The 14,758-nt window shown below is 38.1% G+C and overlaps 1 protein-coding gene, 1 non-coding gene and 1 pseudogene across 2 annotated transcripts; 1 reads left to right on the top strand and 2 right to left on the bottom strand.

The window, feature by feature from the left end:
• Positions 1-4,935: 4,935 nt before the first annotated feature.
• LOC117127634 lies at positions 4,936-5,042 on the bottom strand. The gene has a single exon (XR_004450654.1). It is a non-coding gene; the product is annotated as a small nucleolar RNA R71 (small nucleolar RNA).
• A 5,582-nt stretch (positions 5,043-10,624) lies between these two features.
• On the top strand, positions 10,625-12,727 carry LOC103834220 (derlin-2.1). Its single transcript, XM_009110282.3, has 6 exons — positions 10,625-10,847; positions 10,952-11,051; positions 11,728-11,942; positions 12,022-12,105; positions 12,195-12,248; positions 12,334-12,727. The coding sequence occupies exons 1-6, from the start codon at positions 10,749-10,751 to the stop codon at positions 12,514-12,516; spliced, it is 735 nt and encodes a 244-aa protein (XP_009108530.1). The 5' UTR covers positions 10,625-10,748; the 3' UTR covers positions 12,517-12,727.
• Positions 12,483-14,654, bottom strand: LOC103834346 (annotated as a pseudogene).
• Positions 14,655-14,758: the final 104 nt, after the last annotated feature.

Below are 14,758 nucleotides of genomic sequence, written 5' to 3'. Positions count from 1 at the left end.
AAACCACTAAGATAACTGTCATGGTCACAGCTACAACAAAGTTGGAATTTATGCTTTCAAATATCATCGATTTTTCTCTTATAGAACGAAGGTGCTTAATAATAACCTCAAACTCAAAATTACTATATTTTGCATACCGATACTAAAATTGCTTAAATAACAAGTTTTGCAACTTTAGACGGGTTTTTTGCAGTGTTAAATTGATTTTAGACGATCAGTTGAAATTATGTCCAATATATATTTCATCTAAACATTTATTTGAGTCATTTCACGCATATAGCTCTTATTATATACTAGATCCTTCTTCTTCTTACTGGTAATAATACGAGTATGTATACGTCTTGGTTTTATTCTTTTTGACTTGGTAAACTATAGTTATTTTTTTTAGAATTATAGTTAGAATTAATAAAACACTATTCTCTCTCTTACAGAAAATTATTCTATCATCATTTGCCTTTCCAACATCGATTTTCACAGAAAAAATCGTGAAAAGATTTATTTCTTCTTTTTTCTTCTATTTTCTGTTTTCCAGTCAATCATATCTTTAAGACGGTCTTTTTCTCTTCCCGATAGCTATTGGAATACCTAGAATAGTGGCAATATGAGTATCTAGCCAAATACACACAGTTTCCTCAAAATACGTTTTATTAGGAATCACTTAAACAAACTTCAGAGTCTTGTTTAATTAGATTTTTGTGACTACACACACCCGTGTATAACAATTGATCAATCCCTAACTACCCAAACGTAAGAAGGATAACTCTAATTGCTGCCCTTACAGTTAGTAAAAACCAAAACCTTAATACCCTAGTCTCCTGACTCTATCTCTCGCCGTCACCACTTTTTCTTTAGATTAGTGCACATTTTATATCAATCATTTCCAGAATCTTTTTTTTTATCTTCCTTCCATATCTTCCGCTAACCATAATAACTGCGAAGATTGCGATCTTTGGTACTTTGAGTTACCAAACCGGATCCAGGTCCTTGATGGTTCACCCGAAACTAATAAACTTATCTTCAACCATCCAAACCGGTCTTTACTTTGGTCAAATCCTTGAGTCTACAATTTTTTCCTTTTTGTCTGCACGAGTCACCTCATTTTTGAACCTACACAGAAATCAAACTTAGTCCAAACTAACTACAACTACATGCACATTAGCACTAATCAACATCATCAGTAAACGAAATACTTCAGCCATGCATTGGTCAAACTACATAAAACTGAAACCCAAAAAAATTCATGACATATAAACCAAACTCAGGATGCAAGACATAAGCAGGAGAAAAACACAACGCACGAATTGATAAAGAATAACCAAAATTTAAACACACTTCTCCCCCATAGTATGTCCCCCAGAATGAGTGATCCATCAGACAAAAATCACCCATAAGCATTCCCTAAATGAACGACTTCGCTTGGAAACTTCCAGAGAGATTTCGGACCTCCCACAAACTAATCATCATCTATCAAATTACGAATGTCCTGCTGATACGCCAAGACCTGATGAATAAGATTGGAAGAATCAATATATGAGGTGTCATTGAAATCAATGTCATTTTAAAAAATAGACCTAATGAACATATTTCTAGAAAGTCATGTTACATTTAATTTCTAATCTTATCATTTAAATTTTGGGCCTACCAGAAACTTTTATTGGACTATCAATAATTGAATTTAAACAATAGATGATCCATTGAATTTATAGATAGTATAAATTAAATAGATATAATTTAATGTTGTAATACTATACCTCCATATGTTAAATATCTAAATATTTATCGATGTTAACCTTTAAAATTATATATAAAGATTTTTTTTTAAATAACAAAAATCATATTATGTAACAATGATTAATATTTACTACCTTAAACCAATGAAAACAAATTTTAAACTATATAGTTTACTTTAAAAATTAAACAAAAACTAAAATTTTAATTATTTACTTGATAATATAAATCTATGAAGCGAAAAGTTTAATTTTCTAAAAAACTTTCTAAATTTATTAAATGTTACAATATCTTTGAATATGACAATAAAAAAATATTTTACTAATCTTTATATATATATAGTTACGATTTTAATAATGAAATAATAATCTAAAAATATATATATGGAAGAAGATATAAGTACATGTGAAAGTTTGAAACAATCTATTCAATGAAAAAAATATACCGTAAACTTATTATGTTTTAAAAATTGATAGACGCATATATATTCTTATATATACCAATTTATAATTGAAAACAAAATATTTATATAAAAACAAATGAAAACAAAAATCTGTGCGGTTGCGCGGATTGAGATCTGCTCCCTTTGTTCCTAAATATATGATGTTTAGAATAGTTTTCATGTTCCAATATGTGGGATGTTCTCATATTTATAGGTAACTTTAAGTTTATCAAAAACTGTGTAACCAATCAAATTTAATAGTTCTATTTTGTAATTGGTTGAATAGTTTTTAATTCAAAAATTTAGTGATATTTTTTAGATAAAAAGTAACTTTGTTAATAAGTGTGTTTTACCTAAAAAATCTTATATTTAGGAACTAATCTGAACCTGACATAAATACTAATGGATATTCTTTTATGATATTTCGGGTTATGGGTTTCTCGCCTTCCAAAACCTCAACAGACGGACCTCGGCGGTGTTGCCGTGTTGGAGCATCGCCCGACTCTCAGATCAGCAAGGAGCATGTAAGAAGTGGTCATATCCTTGCTATGAAAATATTTGCTTTTCGAAATAGTTTGAATTGAACTCAACATCGAGAGACATTTATAAGTGAAACTTCAACCAGTTACTGGAAAAACGAAAAGGTATATTGATATCTTGCATATTTACATTGTCCTATCCATTTATTCATGTGCATTTTCATCATATAGATTAGGATTTAGCCATGTCTAGGTTGCATTTTGCATACATATGTCTCTATCAGGTATTTGAGTACCACATGGAGTTTCTGGAGACATTTGGGTGCATTTGGAGCTCAAAGGAGGTGGTTAGAGTGGTCTTTGGACGAGCACTGCCTGGAGCGACTTCTCGGAGCGACTACATGAGGTCGCTGTGCACCACATCCCGGAGCGACTCATCCAGAGCGACTGCACGAAGTCGCTCGCGTTTTCACATCCGGAGACACACATATTTGACCCTGGAGCGACCTTCCAGAGCGACGTGCTGAAGTCGCTCCCGATGTTCAGAGCGACCTGCTGGAGTGACACACCAAGGTCACTCGCGTTTGTGCCGTCGGAGACACTAAAAGTGGCTCTGGAGCGACTTGCTGGAGCGACACCTGCAAGTCGCTCCGCGTTATTTTGCTGCCGAAAATTACAATTTCTCGGGGACCTTTTTGCAATTTGAAGGCACGTTTTGCACTTCTAAAAACCTATGTTTTAATACTTTGTAAGCCACCAGAGACAGATTATCTTTTGATCTATTGAGAAATACATAAAAACTCTCTTGAGAAGTTCATCTCTTGGATTTTGATTGTTATGTTCTTGTGTTATTGTTGATTTCTTATCTATTTCTCTACATGATTAATCTGAAATCCAATATGGGTTTAAGAGGAATCATGGAGATTAGTGAGTAATCACCTTTTGAATTCATGGGTTAGGGAGATTAAGGGTGATTAGGTTAGAGCTAGGATGTTTTAGTATAGATCATTCGTATTTCCTTGCTAGTAGAGTAATCATAATGCATCTTCTGAGTTGGCCACTCAGTTGTTGATCCTTAGGCATTTCTCACCCGAAAGGTGTTCGATGAAATGCCCGAGACAACTCTCCTAGGCTTTTAGTATACTTTGCCAAAGACATTTGTTGTTAAAGGTGCTAAGATAGCTAATAGACTTGTTAGTAATGATTGCTTTCATATTATTCAACCAAAGACATTTGATGTTTGAGATATGTTAGCAAATGAGCATTCATCTAGACATAGAGCTTGCTTAGAATTGTGTCTAGGCTTAAGGTCGATAGTTTGATCGATCATTTGCCATCCTTAGTTCGATACTTGATCACCCAAGGTCTAATCCCTATGCCCATGAGTTCTCTTTTCCCTTAGTCAAGAAAGTATCATTCTGTTATTGCTTTTTAGTTTTAGTCATAGTTTAAAACCCATCTAAATCATTGGTTGCACTTAGATTAAGTGAGTACTTGCATTCTCGGTGCTTTGATATCCCTCAGAACTGGTTCGACAATCTTTTATACTACAACATTTGTCTTAGGAGCCTTGAAAACTCCTAACATCAAATTGGCCATTGCCAAATTCTGAGTAGATTTCAACATTGAGATTTAGTCACTTGCTTGAGACTAAGTCATTTTTATTTTCTTTTGTTACTGATTCTTCTTCACCTCCCTTTAATCTACAGGTGTATGCACTTGAGGAGCAGGGGTCCATCAAACCTAGTTCCAAGAGCTGCAGATATCAGAGCTTTAGAGAGAGAGTGTGCTAGAAAGAGAAGAGAAGAAGAGCAACAGGCTCAATTGCAGAGATTGCACACTGATATGGGAGACATACATCAGCATGATGCATGCGTAAATGGCGCTAATAACAATGCTCCAGCTAACCAACAGCGAGCAGCTCGACCCATTGGCACTAATGACCGTCCCAACATTCATAGTCATAGATTGGGAATCCGAGCACCAGCTGTAGCAGCCAACAACTTTGAGATCAAATCAGGACTCCTCAATGTGATTGAGAACAACAAGTATCATGGCTTGGCTCTAGAGGATCCATTTGATCACTTGGACAGGTTCGACAGCTACTGTGGGTTGTCAAAAACCATTGGTGTGTCCGAAGATGCCTTTAAACTCAAGCTATTCCCTTTCTCTTTGGGGGATAAGACACGTCAGTGGGAGAAGTCTCTACCCAGTGACTCCATCACCATTTGGGATGACTGCAAGAAAGCATTCTTGGAGAAGTTCTTCTCTACTTCAAGAACTGCTAAGCTGAGAAACGAGATTTCCAGCTTTCAACAGAAGAACTTGGAAGGCTTCAGTGAAGCCTGGGAGAGATTCAAGGGCTACCAAGCTCAATGCCCACACCATGGCTATTCTAAGGAGAGCTTGCTGAGCACATTCTACCGTGGTGCTCTTCCTAAGTACAGAGCCAGACTGGATACAGCTACCAATGGGTTCTTCTTGGGGAGAACTGAGGAGGATGCAGAAGAGCTGGTTGACAACATGGTAAAGAGTGATGCAGTCTACAGTGGAGACCACGACAGAGGCAGTAGAACAGATGATAAGCAGACGAGGAAAGAGATCAAAGCTTTGGAAGACAAGATCGACCTACTCATTGCTGAAAAAGCAACCGAAGAGCAGCTGAAGTTTGTTGGTAACTCCAAGCAGGAAGATCCACTTGCTGTCAATGAGGTTGAGGGTTTGGAAGGTCAAGAGGAGTTGTGTTTTATCAACAACAATGGTAGCTGGTACAAAAGGAGCCCAATTTTCAGTACAACAACTACCAACAGAAATTCTATCCCAACAACCAACAGAGTGGTTATCCGCCTAGAAACAACCAGCAAGGCAGCTATCAGCCTCAGCAAAACCCCTTGTCTGGTTCCTCTGCTCCTCAAGAGAGCAGCACTGATACCTTACTGAAACAAATCTTGGAGTCTCAGACTAGAAGTGAGAAGCATGTTGGTTATGAGTTGAAGAACCTTCATTCCAAGATTGATGGGAGCTACAATGAGCTCAACAACAAATTCTCACACCTTGCTTCTACAGTCAAGAATTTAGAGAATCAGTTTGCTTCCATGAACACTCACCAGAATCGCCAGCAAGGATCTCTACCTGGAAAATCTGACCCAAATCCCAAGGAAGCCAAAGCTATCACCCTTCGGAGTGGTAAGCAGTTACCTCCTAGAACCCTCACCAAGGATGCTGAGAAACTAGGTGAGGGGGTTGCCATCAACATAGATGATGAAGTGGTGATTGTTGATGAGAAGATCAATGACGAGATCTTGGAGAAGATAGTGGAAGCCAAAGGTAAAGGAAAGGTTGGGGAAGAGAAGAAGACAGTAAAGGATGGTGAGGCTGTTACTCCAGCAAGTGAAAGTTCTTTTGTTCCTCTTCCTTATGAACCCAAACTTCCATTCCCTAGTAGATTCAAGAAGCAGCTGCTAGAGAAGTACAAGGCTCTGTTTGAGAAGCAAATGAGTGAAGCTCAGGTTGCAATGCCCATCATCGATGCTTTCATGTTGATTCCTCAATACAGCAAGTTCCTGAAAGATGTTGTAGCTGCAAAGAAGAAGGAGATGGAAGGCATGATGATTCTTACCCATGAGTGCAGTGCCATCATCCAGAGGCTTGATGTTCCAGAGAAGTTAGAGGATCCAGGAAGCTTCACACTACCTTGTGCTCTTGGACCTATGGTATTTGAGAAATGTCTCTGCGATTTGGGAGCTAGTGTCAGCTTGATGCCTTTGTCTGTTGCAAAGAAGCTTGGATTCACTCAGTACAAGAAGTGTAGACTCTCTCTGGTGTTAGCTGATCGTTCAGTGAAGTATCCTGTGGGCATCTTAGAGGACCTCCCTGTGAAGATTGGAAGGTATGCGATACCTACAGATTTTGTGGTGCTTGAGATGGGTGAGGAGGCTCAAGACCCATTGATTCTAGGAAGGCCATTCTTAGCTACAGCAGGAGCTATTGTTAATGTGAAGGAAGGCACGATTGATCTCCATTTGGGTAAAGAGAACATCCTCCACTTTGACATCAAGGAGAAAATGAGGAAACCAACTGTGTTCGGGCAAGCCTTCTACATTGAAGAGATGGCCACTCCTGCTGATGAGCACCTTGAAGAGTTACCACCTGAGGACGACGAGGAGGGAGCATCTCCCTCTACTCATTCCCCATAGAAGGTAACCCACCACACTCCCTTGTATATACCATTTTATTTTTGCATATTAGTCTTCTTTTCGGTATCTCTCTCTCTACTTGACAACACAGAGACTGTGTAACTCAAGTTTGGGGGAGGTACCAAGCAGAGGCGGACCCACGTTGGATAAAGGGGTTGCACCTGCCACAGGTTAAAATTATATATCAGCAAGTCTATACCACGTAACTGAAAAATACATAGCTCAATTGGTGTGTTTATTTCCTTTCTGACCCCCCTTTAACTGAGTCACCTGGGTTCAAACTCCCTCAATTAATTGTTTTCCCTTTTATTTTAGTTTTAATCTGGGCCAAGCCCAATTATGACACTCCTTAAAACTTATCTTGGGTCCGCCACTGGTACCAAGTATTTGATCATGTTTGCTTTAATGTTGTTTCATTGAGTCATGCATTGCATACCTATTTGCATAGATAAAAAAAAAAAATCAATCATTTAGTTTGCATCATTTGCATTTTTAGGAGAGTCTAGAGCATATAGGTTGCATTCACTTGCATTGGGAGCAATGATTTTGAATGTCTTGTAAAGAACACTACGTTGCACCTGAGTAGCTTTTGCACCTCTCAAAAAGACTTGTATGTTTCGAGCCTTGAAAACTCTTCCTGAAACTTGTTGATTACTGAAACTCAGTCTTTGAAGCCAACTACGACCTTATTTGAACTGAACGAACTTAATGCTTCTTGCTCATGGTCCCTTGTGTACTGAGTCATGGCTATACACACTTGAGTTGTCATATCTTTTATACCAATCTTTTTTGACAAACTCTAGTGGTAGACCACTCCCAAAACCTTTTCCTCCTTTTAAGCTTTCATTGTTTGATGAGTGAGGCCTTTTTCGGAAAGTTTTACATGTGCATAATGTTGAGAGTATCGGGAACGACAATGCTTGATCTTCATTCTTGCTAGATTGGGCACTCTATTGTCTAGCTATAGGTGGGGGGTGAGTGTTGTGATTATGATTTGGGAGAAATGAAAAAGGAATAGAATAGACTCTTTGTGCTTAAGTGAATTGTTTTATTGGGATCAGTAGAGAAGCCTCTAGCTCAAGTTTTGAAAAATCTTGGCCCCCAGCCTAAAAAAAAATAAAATAAAATAAAATAAAGAAAAAAGAAAAACGAAAAAAAAAAAAGGGGGCTAGCAAAGTTGTTAAGAACTAAGATGTTTTGAGGTTGTGAAAAATCCCTTGTAGATTTCAAAGAGAAAGAGTTGATGTTCTTAGGATCTTTTGGTGAGAGATGTGAGTTGGGTTTGACATTGGGAAATGATTGTGTGATTTGTATGTTTGGGAAAAGGGTAGAACAATGGAGATTGAGCATTGTATGCATGAGTTGGTCCCTTTCTTAGATATATTATGTGCAATGTCAAGGCTACTTGTTTTGAGAGTAAACCACTTTAAAAGATCATGGATTTTAAACCTCTTGACTCACTAGAATAAAAGCCTTCTCTTTACTCAACCAAATGATTCGGACCAATTGACCATTTGCAAGAATTCACCTGATGTTTTATGCTTAATGAATATGATAGTTGGTTGATTTGAATGTGTGGATGCTTGATGATGAGTGTAAGGGCAAAAAGAGTTGAGATAGGCCTAGAGAAGCTAGAGTGTAATAAGAGAGTGTTCTAGTTGTGTTTGCTAGTTGTATTTCTTTTGGCTATGAGCTCCCACCTTCAAACCTCTCTCCCTATGAGTTCTAGAAAGTTCACTTGAGGACAAGTAAAAGAACAAGTTTGGGGGAGTTGATATCTTTCATATTTACATTGTCTTATCCATTTATTCATGTGCATTTTCATCATATAGATTAGGATTTAGCCATGTCTAGGTTGCATTTTGCATACATATGTCTCTATCAGGTATTTGAGTACCAGATGGAGTTTCTGGAGACATTTGGGTGCATTTGGAGCTCAAAGGAGGTGATTAGAGTGGTCTTTGAACGAGCACTGCTTGGAGCGACTTCTCGGAGCGACTACATGAGGTCGCTGTGCACCACATCCCGGAGCGACTCATCCAGAGCGACTGCACGAAGTCGCTCGCGTTTTCACATCCGGAGACACACATATTTGACCCTGGAGCGACCTTCCAGAGCGACGTGCTGAAGTCGCTCCCGATGTTCAGAGCGACCTGCTGGAGTGACACACCAAGGTCGCTCGCGTTTGTGCCGTCGGAGACACTAAAAGTGGCTCTGGAGCGACTTGCTGGAGCGACACCTGCAAGTCGCTCCGCGTTATTTTGCTGCCGAAAATTACAATTTCTCGGGGACCTTTTTGCAATTTGAAGGCACGTTTTGCACTTCTAAAAACCTATGTTTTAATACTTTGTAAGCCACCAGAGACAGATTATCTTTTGATCTATTGAGAAATACATAAAAACTCTCTTGAGAAGTTCATCTCTTGGATTTTGATTGTTATGTTCTTGTGTTATTGTTGATTTCTTATCTATTTCTCTACATGATTAATCTGAAATCCAATATGGGTTTAAGAGGAATCATGGAGATTAGTGAGTAATCACCTTTTGAATTCATGGGTTAGGGAGATTAAGGGTGATTAGGTTAGAGCTAGGATGTTTTAGTATAGATCATTCGTATTTCCTTGCTAGTAGAGTAATCATAATGCATCTTCTGAGTTGGCCACTCAGTTGTTGATCCTTAGGCATTTCTCACCCGAAAGGTGTTCGATGAAATGCCCGAGACAACTCTCCTAGGCTTTTAGTATACTTTGCCAAAGACATTTGTTGTTAAAGGTGCTAAGATAGCTAATATACTTGTTAGTAATGATTGCTTTCATATTATTCAACCAAAGACATTTGATGTTTGAGATATGTTAGCAAATGAGCATTCATCTAGACATAGAGCTTGCTTAGAATTGTGTCTAGGCTTAAGGTCGATAGTTTGATCGATCATTTGCCATCCTTAGTTCGATACTTGATCACCCAAGGTCTAATCCCTATGCCCATGAGTTCTCTTTTCCCTTAGTCAAGAAAGTATCATTCTGTTATTGCTTTTTAGTTTTAGTCATAGTTTAAAACCCATCTAAATCATTGGTTGCACTTAGATTAAGTGAGTACTTGCATTCTCGGTGCTTTGATATCCCTCAGAACTGGTTCGACAATCTTTTATACTACAACATTTGTCTTACGAGCCTTGAAAACTCCTAACATCAAATTGGCGCTGTTGCCAAATTCTGAGTAGATTTCAACATTGAGATTTAGTCACTTGCTTGAGACTAAGTCATTTTTATTTTCTTTTGTTACTGATTCTTCTTCACCTCCCTTTAATCTACAGGTGTATGCACTTGAGAAGCAGGGGTCCATCAAACCTAGTTCCAAGAGCTGCAAATTTTGGGCCTTACCTATTAATTTAAATAAAAACCTGTCCAGCCCACAAACAATCATTTCCGGAACAAACAGAAGGAAAATCGCAGAGAGTGTAAAACGATAACATGTGTCGGAAATTACCACACCCTTCTTGAGGACGTGGCATAATGAGGAGAGAGCATATCCTGTTTTATTGTATAAGATAGAGGGAGTAGTATTTTATTGCAACTGTTCCAGAAAGTTGGTAATCTCGCTGCTTTATGTTATTCAGTGCCAACATCATGCCGTTTAACGAAGATAAAAAAACACCGAGACGTTTTACTATTTGTCTTTTGCCTCGTAGAACGTAGCGTCAGCAAAGTACTCATGATTGGTCCGTGTAAACCACGCGCTCTCTTATTCGTGGAACTATTGTCACTTCAGACGGATAAATACCAAGTTTTTTTATTTGTTCTTCTCCACATTCATCATCCGTGCGGGAAAAAGAAAAAAAACTTTAATCGCGCTGGTTTTTGAATCCAATCTCAATTAGGTATTTTGATTATCTGTTTCTCAAATTATGGCTCAGGCGGTGGAAGAATGGTATAAGCAGATGCCGATTATAACAAGGTCGTATCTCACGGCGGCTGTTGTCACCACCGTCGGATGTTCCCTCGAGGTATCTGATTAAGTTTTTATTCTCTTGAATCGAATTGATCCCACCTTTCTTAATGAAAATGTAGTTGATTGGGATTGAAATATAGGTTTAAATTGTTTTGGCAGATAATATCACCGTATAATCTGTACCTGAATCCAACCCTTGTGGTGAAGCAGTATCAGTTATGGCGCCTCGTTACAAATTTTCTTTATTTCCGTAATATGGGTAATTTATTTATCTCTTGTGTTGGATCTTACATTGTTTTATTTGTATGCTTTAGACTAGTTTTTTTATTTGCTTTTCAAATGAAATTGGTACCTGAAGTCTATTATTTTTTTGAAAGTTTTAATCTTTCGCAATTTAATAATGTATATGATCACACTTGTCTTAATAATGTGATCAAGTTTTAGCCTATGAGTCGAACTGAATTTGTATTTACAGAGTAAATGATGTTGTGTTGAATAATGTTTTGTTAATCAAGTTAATAACAATCAGAATTGTTAGGGTCAAAATAGGCAATTTCCCCGCTTATTTCTAAGCTATGACTTGTATGGATTCATTTCGTTGTAGGGGATGATTGATAAGTGCCGTAGCTTTATATTTTTTGATGTAGAATTTAATCTGTAGATTTATTTGATGTACCTTTCTTTGCTGTAGATTTCTAAAGCACTAATTTTTTGCTCTAGAAATAAAGCTCTCTACAGTCATATTTTGATTCTCCAGAGATTTTTTTGCTGTGAGTTTTTTAAGGAAAGCAAAGCTCGATTGGTTGACATATATATAGCTGTAGACTAAATTTTAGCTGTATAGAGCATCTACAGCCCCAACCAATCATCCCCGTAATTTATCTTTATAAATAAACTTTTGACTTATTTTCTGAACTATCAATCTTCTTTGGCAGATTTGGACTTCTTGTTCCATATGTTTTTTCTAGCTAGATACTGCAAGCTCCTTGAAGAAAACTCCTTTAGGGGAAAGACTGCTGATTTTCTTTACATGCTCTTGTTCGGTGCAACTGTTTTAACCGGGATTGTTCTCATTGGTGGAACCATACCTTATTTGTCAGTCTCACTCTCCCAAATCATTTTCCTCAGCAACTCTTTGACTTTCATGATGGTAACTTCTGTCTCTTCTTTAATGGTTTAAAAATCCATCTCGGGATCTTCCGTTTTGACGTGTTTCATCTATACTGCAGGTTTATGTATGGAGCAAACAGAACCCTTACGTCCACATGAGTTTCCTTGGCCTTTTCACTTTTACAGCTGCGTATTTACCATGGGTGAGTTGAACTTTTTCACTTTCTTCTTGTACTGCTCTAACCAGAGAGATAGTTTGAATCATATCTTACGCTAAGTTCTGAAAATGCAGGTACTTCTTGGATTCTCCGTCCTTGTTGGTGCAAGTCCCTGGGGTGATTTACTGGTAAGCACTTTCTTGCCTCGATTCCATCCATTTCTTCTTCCCTCCTTACCCTCATCCTTACTCTTAAGCTTTGTCCTATATGCAGGGAATGATAGCAGGTCATGCGTATTACTTCTTGGCCTTTGTGTATCCACGAATGACGGATAGACGTCCCTTGAAAACCCCATCTTTCCTCAAAGCCCTATTCGCCGATGAGCCTGTGGTGATTGCACGGCCTGAAGATGTGAGGTTTGCTCCTGCCCCTTTTGATGAAATCCACCAAGACTGAGTCTTCATCCTCCACACAGCACAGTTTAAGTTAAGGGCACCATAGTGTACACATTCATTTACTCTTGATTGTGGATAATGTGGAATTTTTTGTTAGTTTTTTCCCTTGTCCGACTTACATTTATGTGTTTACCCCTTTGTGCATATATGAACGCATATTTTGTACAAAATCTCCAAAAATTCAAGTTTATAATAGTCAGTTCATTAAATCATTAGACAATGTCGCACTCTTTGGTTTACCTACACAACAGGAAAACAAGGCAGTGCTCAAACAAAACCAGGTAAAGCAAACTTGATAATGTCTGAAAGAATCTGGTTCCTTTTGAATTTTTAATTTATACGTAGAAACGATTCCTCTCTTCGTCATTCTCATCTGTGGCACCATCACTGTCTTCTTCTATTTTAAAGTCTTCATCATCATCTTCTCGGCTCCATCTCTATCTTTCAAACCAGTGTTTAGAACCACAGTCCCTCCCTGAGAACTCTCATTATCCTTTCTTAGTTTCTCCATTTCCTTTCCCCTTCTCTCTTCTTCCAACTGCTCCTTCTCCGCCTTTCTCTTGTCAAGATCAGCTCTGAAGAACAAAAACACACAAATCATAAGCATGAAACTTGCTGACAGATGGTAGTCAAAGAGAAGAGTGTATGATTACTTGTAAGTTTCCATGTATTCCTCAGCACTTGCTTCAATGGCTTTAAAGAAATCATCCATTCCAGCACCAGTGATTGCAGAAACACCAACAGATCTTATATTCCGGTAGAACTCGTACAGCGAAAGAGAGAGGCTGTTAGCTAAGGTCGACGTGTACGAGTTATCAGACTATATCTCCGCTTGAAAGACCTCGAAATCTTCCATCCACTGCATAAAACCAGTTTCAGTACCATCAAATAGGTTCAATATTTATAAAACAGTTGAAGAAGGATAACCTCTAACGCAAACTTGTGGTCTGCCACATCGGTTTTGTTGAAAGCCAAGACAAGAGGCAACCGGGTCTTGTAGAGAATACTACAAGCGTAGAGCATGTTGCTCATAAAAGTGATTGGGGTTGTAGAACGTGGAGTATCAACCACGTAAGTGACAACAGTTGGGAAAGTTGAAGCAAAAGCTTCGGTGATTATAGCACCAGAAGCAGACCATGTAAAGATTTCAATCTGACCAGGAGTATCCACTAGGACATAATCAAGCTGGTCTGCACGTTTCTCAATCACAGAGACAACCTAGAACAAAAGACAGAACAATATAAAAGACCGAGAGAACACAAACATGAGTCATTTTTACCTCATCGAATCTAGTAGCAAACAAGTTGAGTGACGTCATAATGCCACCATTAGGCCCCAAGTTATACTGCTTCATAACTTCCTTGTACTTGACGGTGTCTCTTACATCGATGTTGGCACCAAAGGGTAGAGACGTAACAGCAGGGTCAAGGTTCAACACATACCCACGCTTGTTTGAATCAAATGTATGGCAGACCAAACGTTGGAGGAAGCTAGTTTTCCCGCTGCCTACACATAACAAATTATCTCACATCAGCACTAAACCCACAACATAGTGAGTTTTTTTCAAGAACATTTATTATAGTCAAAACAGTGTGTACCAGCCATTCCAACAACAATGATAATGACAGGCTTCTTCTTGAAGTTGGAAGAGCTTCCAGTACTTACACGAAGGTTGTCCAATGAGTCGACCAGCTTGTGACTCTCTTCCACACAGTTCTTTACAAGACAAACAATAACAAAACTTCATTTCACTCTTTGTTTCTGCAGTAACTTAAAGTCTCTTATATCAGAATCCTCTTTAAATCATCTAACATGTTTTCCACTGAATGTATTATTATGTATAAGAATCTGAGAATGAATCGCCAGTAGAGTGACAGACGTGAACCCCATTACCTCTTCACCAGAAGATTCCATGGGATCATCCATCAGTTATGAAACGAGAGAGGAATAGACCTGCGCCAAAACAGAGTTAGGGCTTTGATTTGAGTTAAAGTCGAACAACATAATAGAGATATACCCAATACATAAAACAGCTTCTTACTTGTAACAAAGCACGTATATCACAAATGATTGCAACATCGTTGCATTGTTGTCCTCCGTAAATGGACACTTCGTACATCATGGTAGCCAAAGTTGCCACTGTTATCTTCAATAAGTGGACAAGCCAAAATGATCTCTTTTTGTTATAATTTTTTTAGCATTTATATACTTCTAAGGTTTTCGATGCTTGTTGTGTTAAGTTA

The sequence above is a fragment of the Brassica rapa genome, chromosome A08, assembly GCF_000309985.2.
Source record: "Brassica rapa cultivar Chiifu-401-42 chromosome A08, CAAS_Brap_v3.01, whole genome shotgun sequence".
Lineage (NCBI taxonomy): Eukaryota > Viridiplantae > Streptophyta > Magnoliopsida > Brassicales > Brassicaceae > Brassica > Brassica rapa.
Note: the sequence above shows the minus strand (reverse complement) of the source record. Positions and strands in the feature narration are given on the sequence as shown.

Coding starts and splice junctions, on each gene's coding strand:
- LOC103834220 (XM_009110282.3), top strand. CDS start 10,749: ATGGCTCAGGCGGTGGAAGAATGGTATAAGCAGATGCCGATTATAACA. Junction 12,106..12,194: donor CAGCTGCGTATTTACCATGG/GTGAGTTGAACT, acceptor CTGAAAATGCAG/GTACTTCTTGGATTCTCCGT. Junction 12,249..12,333: donor GTCCCTGGGGTGATTTACTG/GTAAGCACTTTC, acceptor TCCTATATGCAG/GGAATGATAGCAGGTCATGC.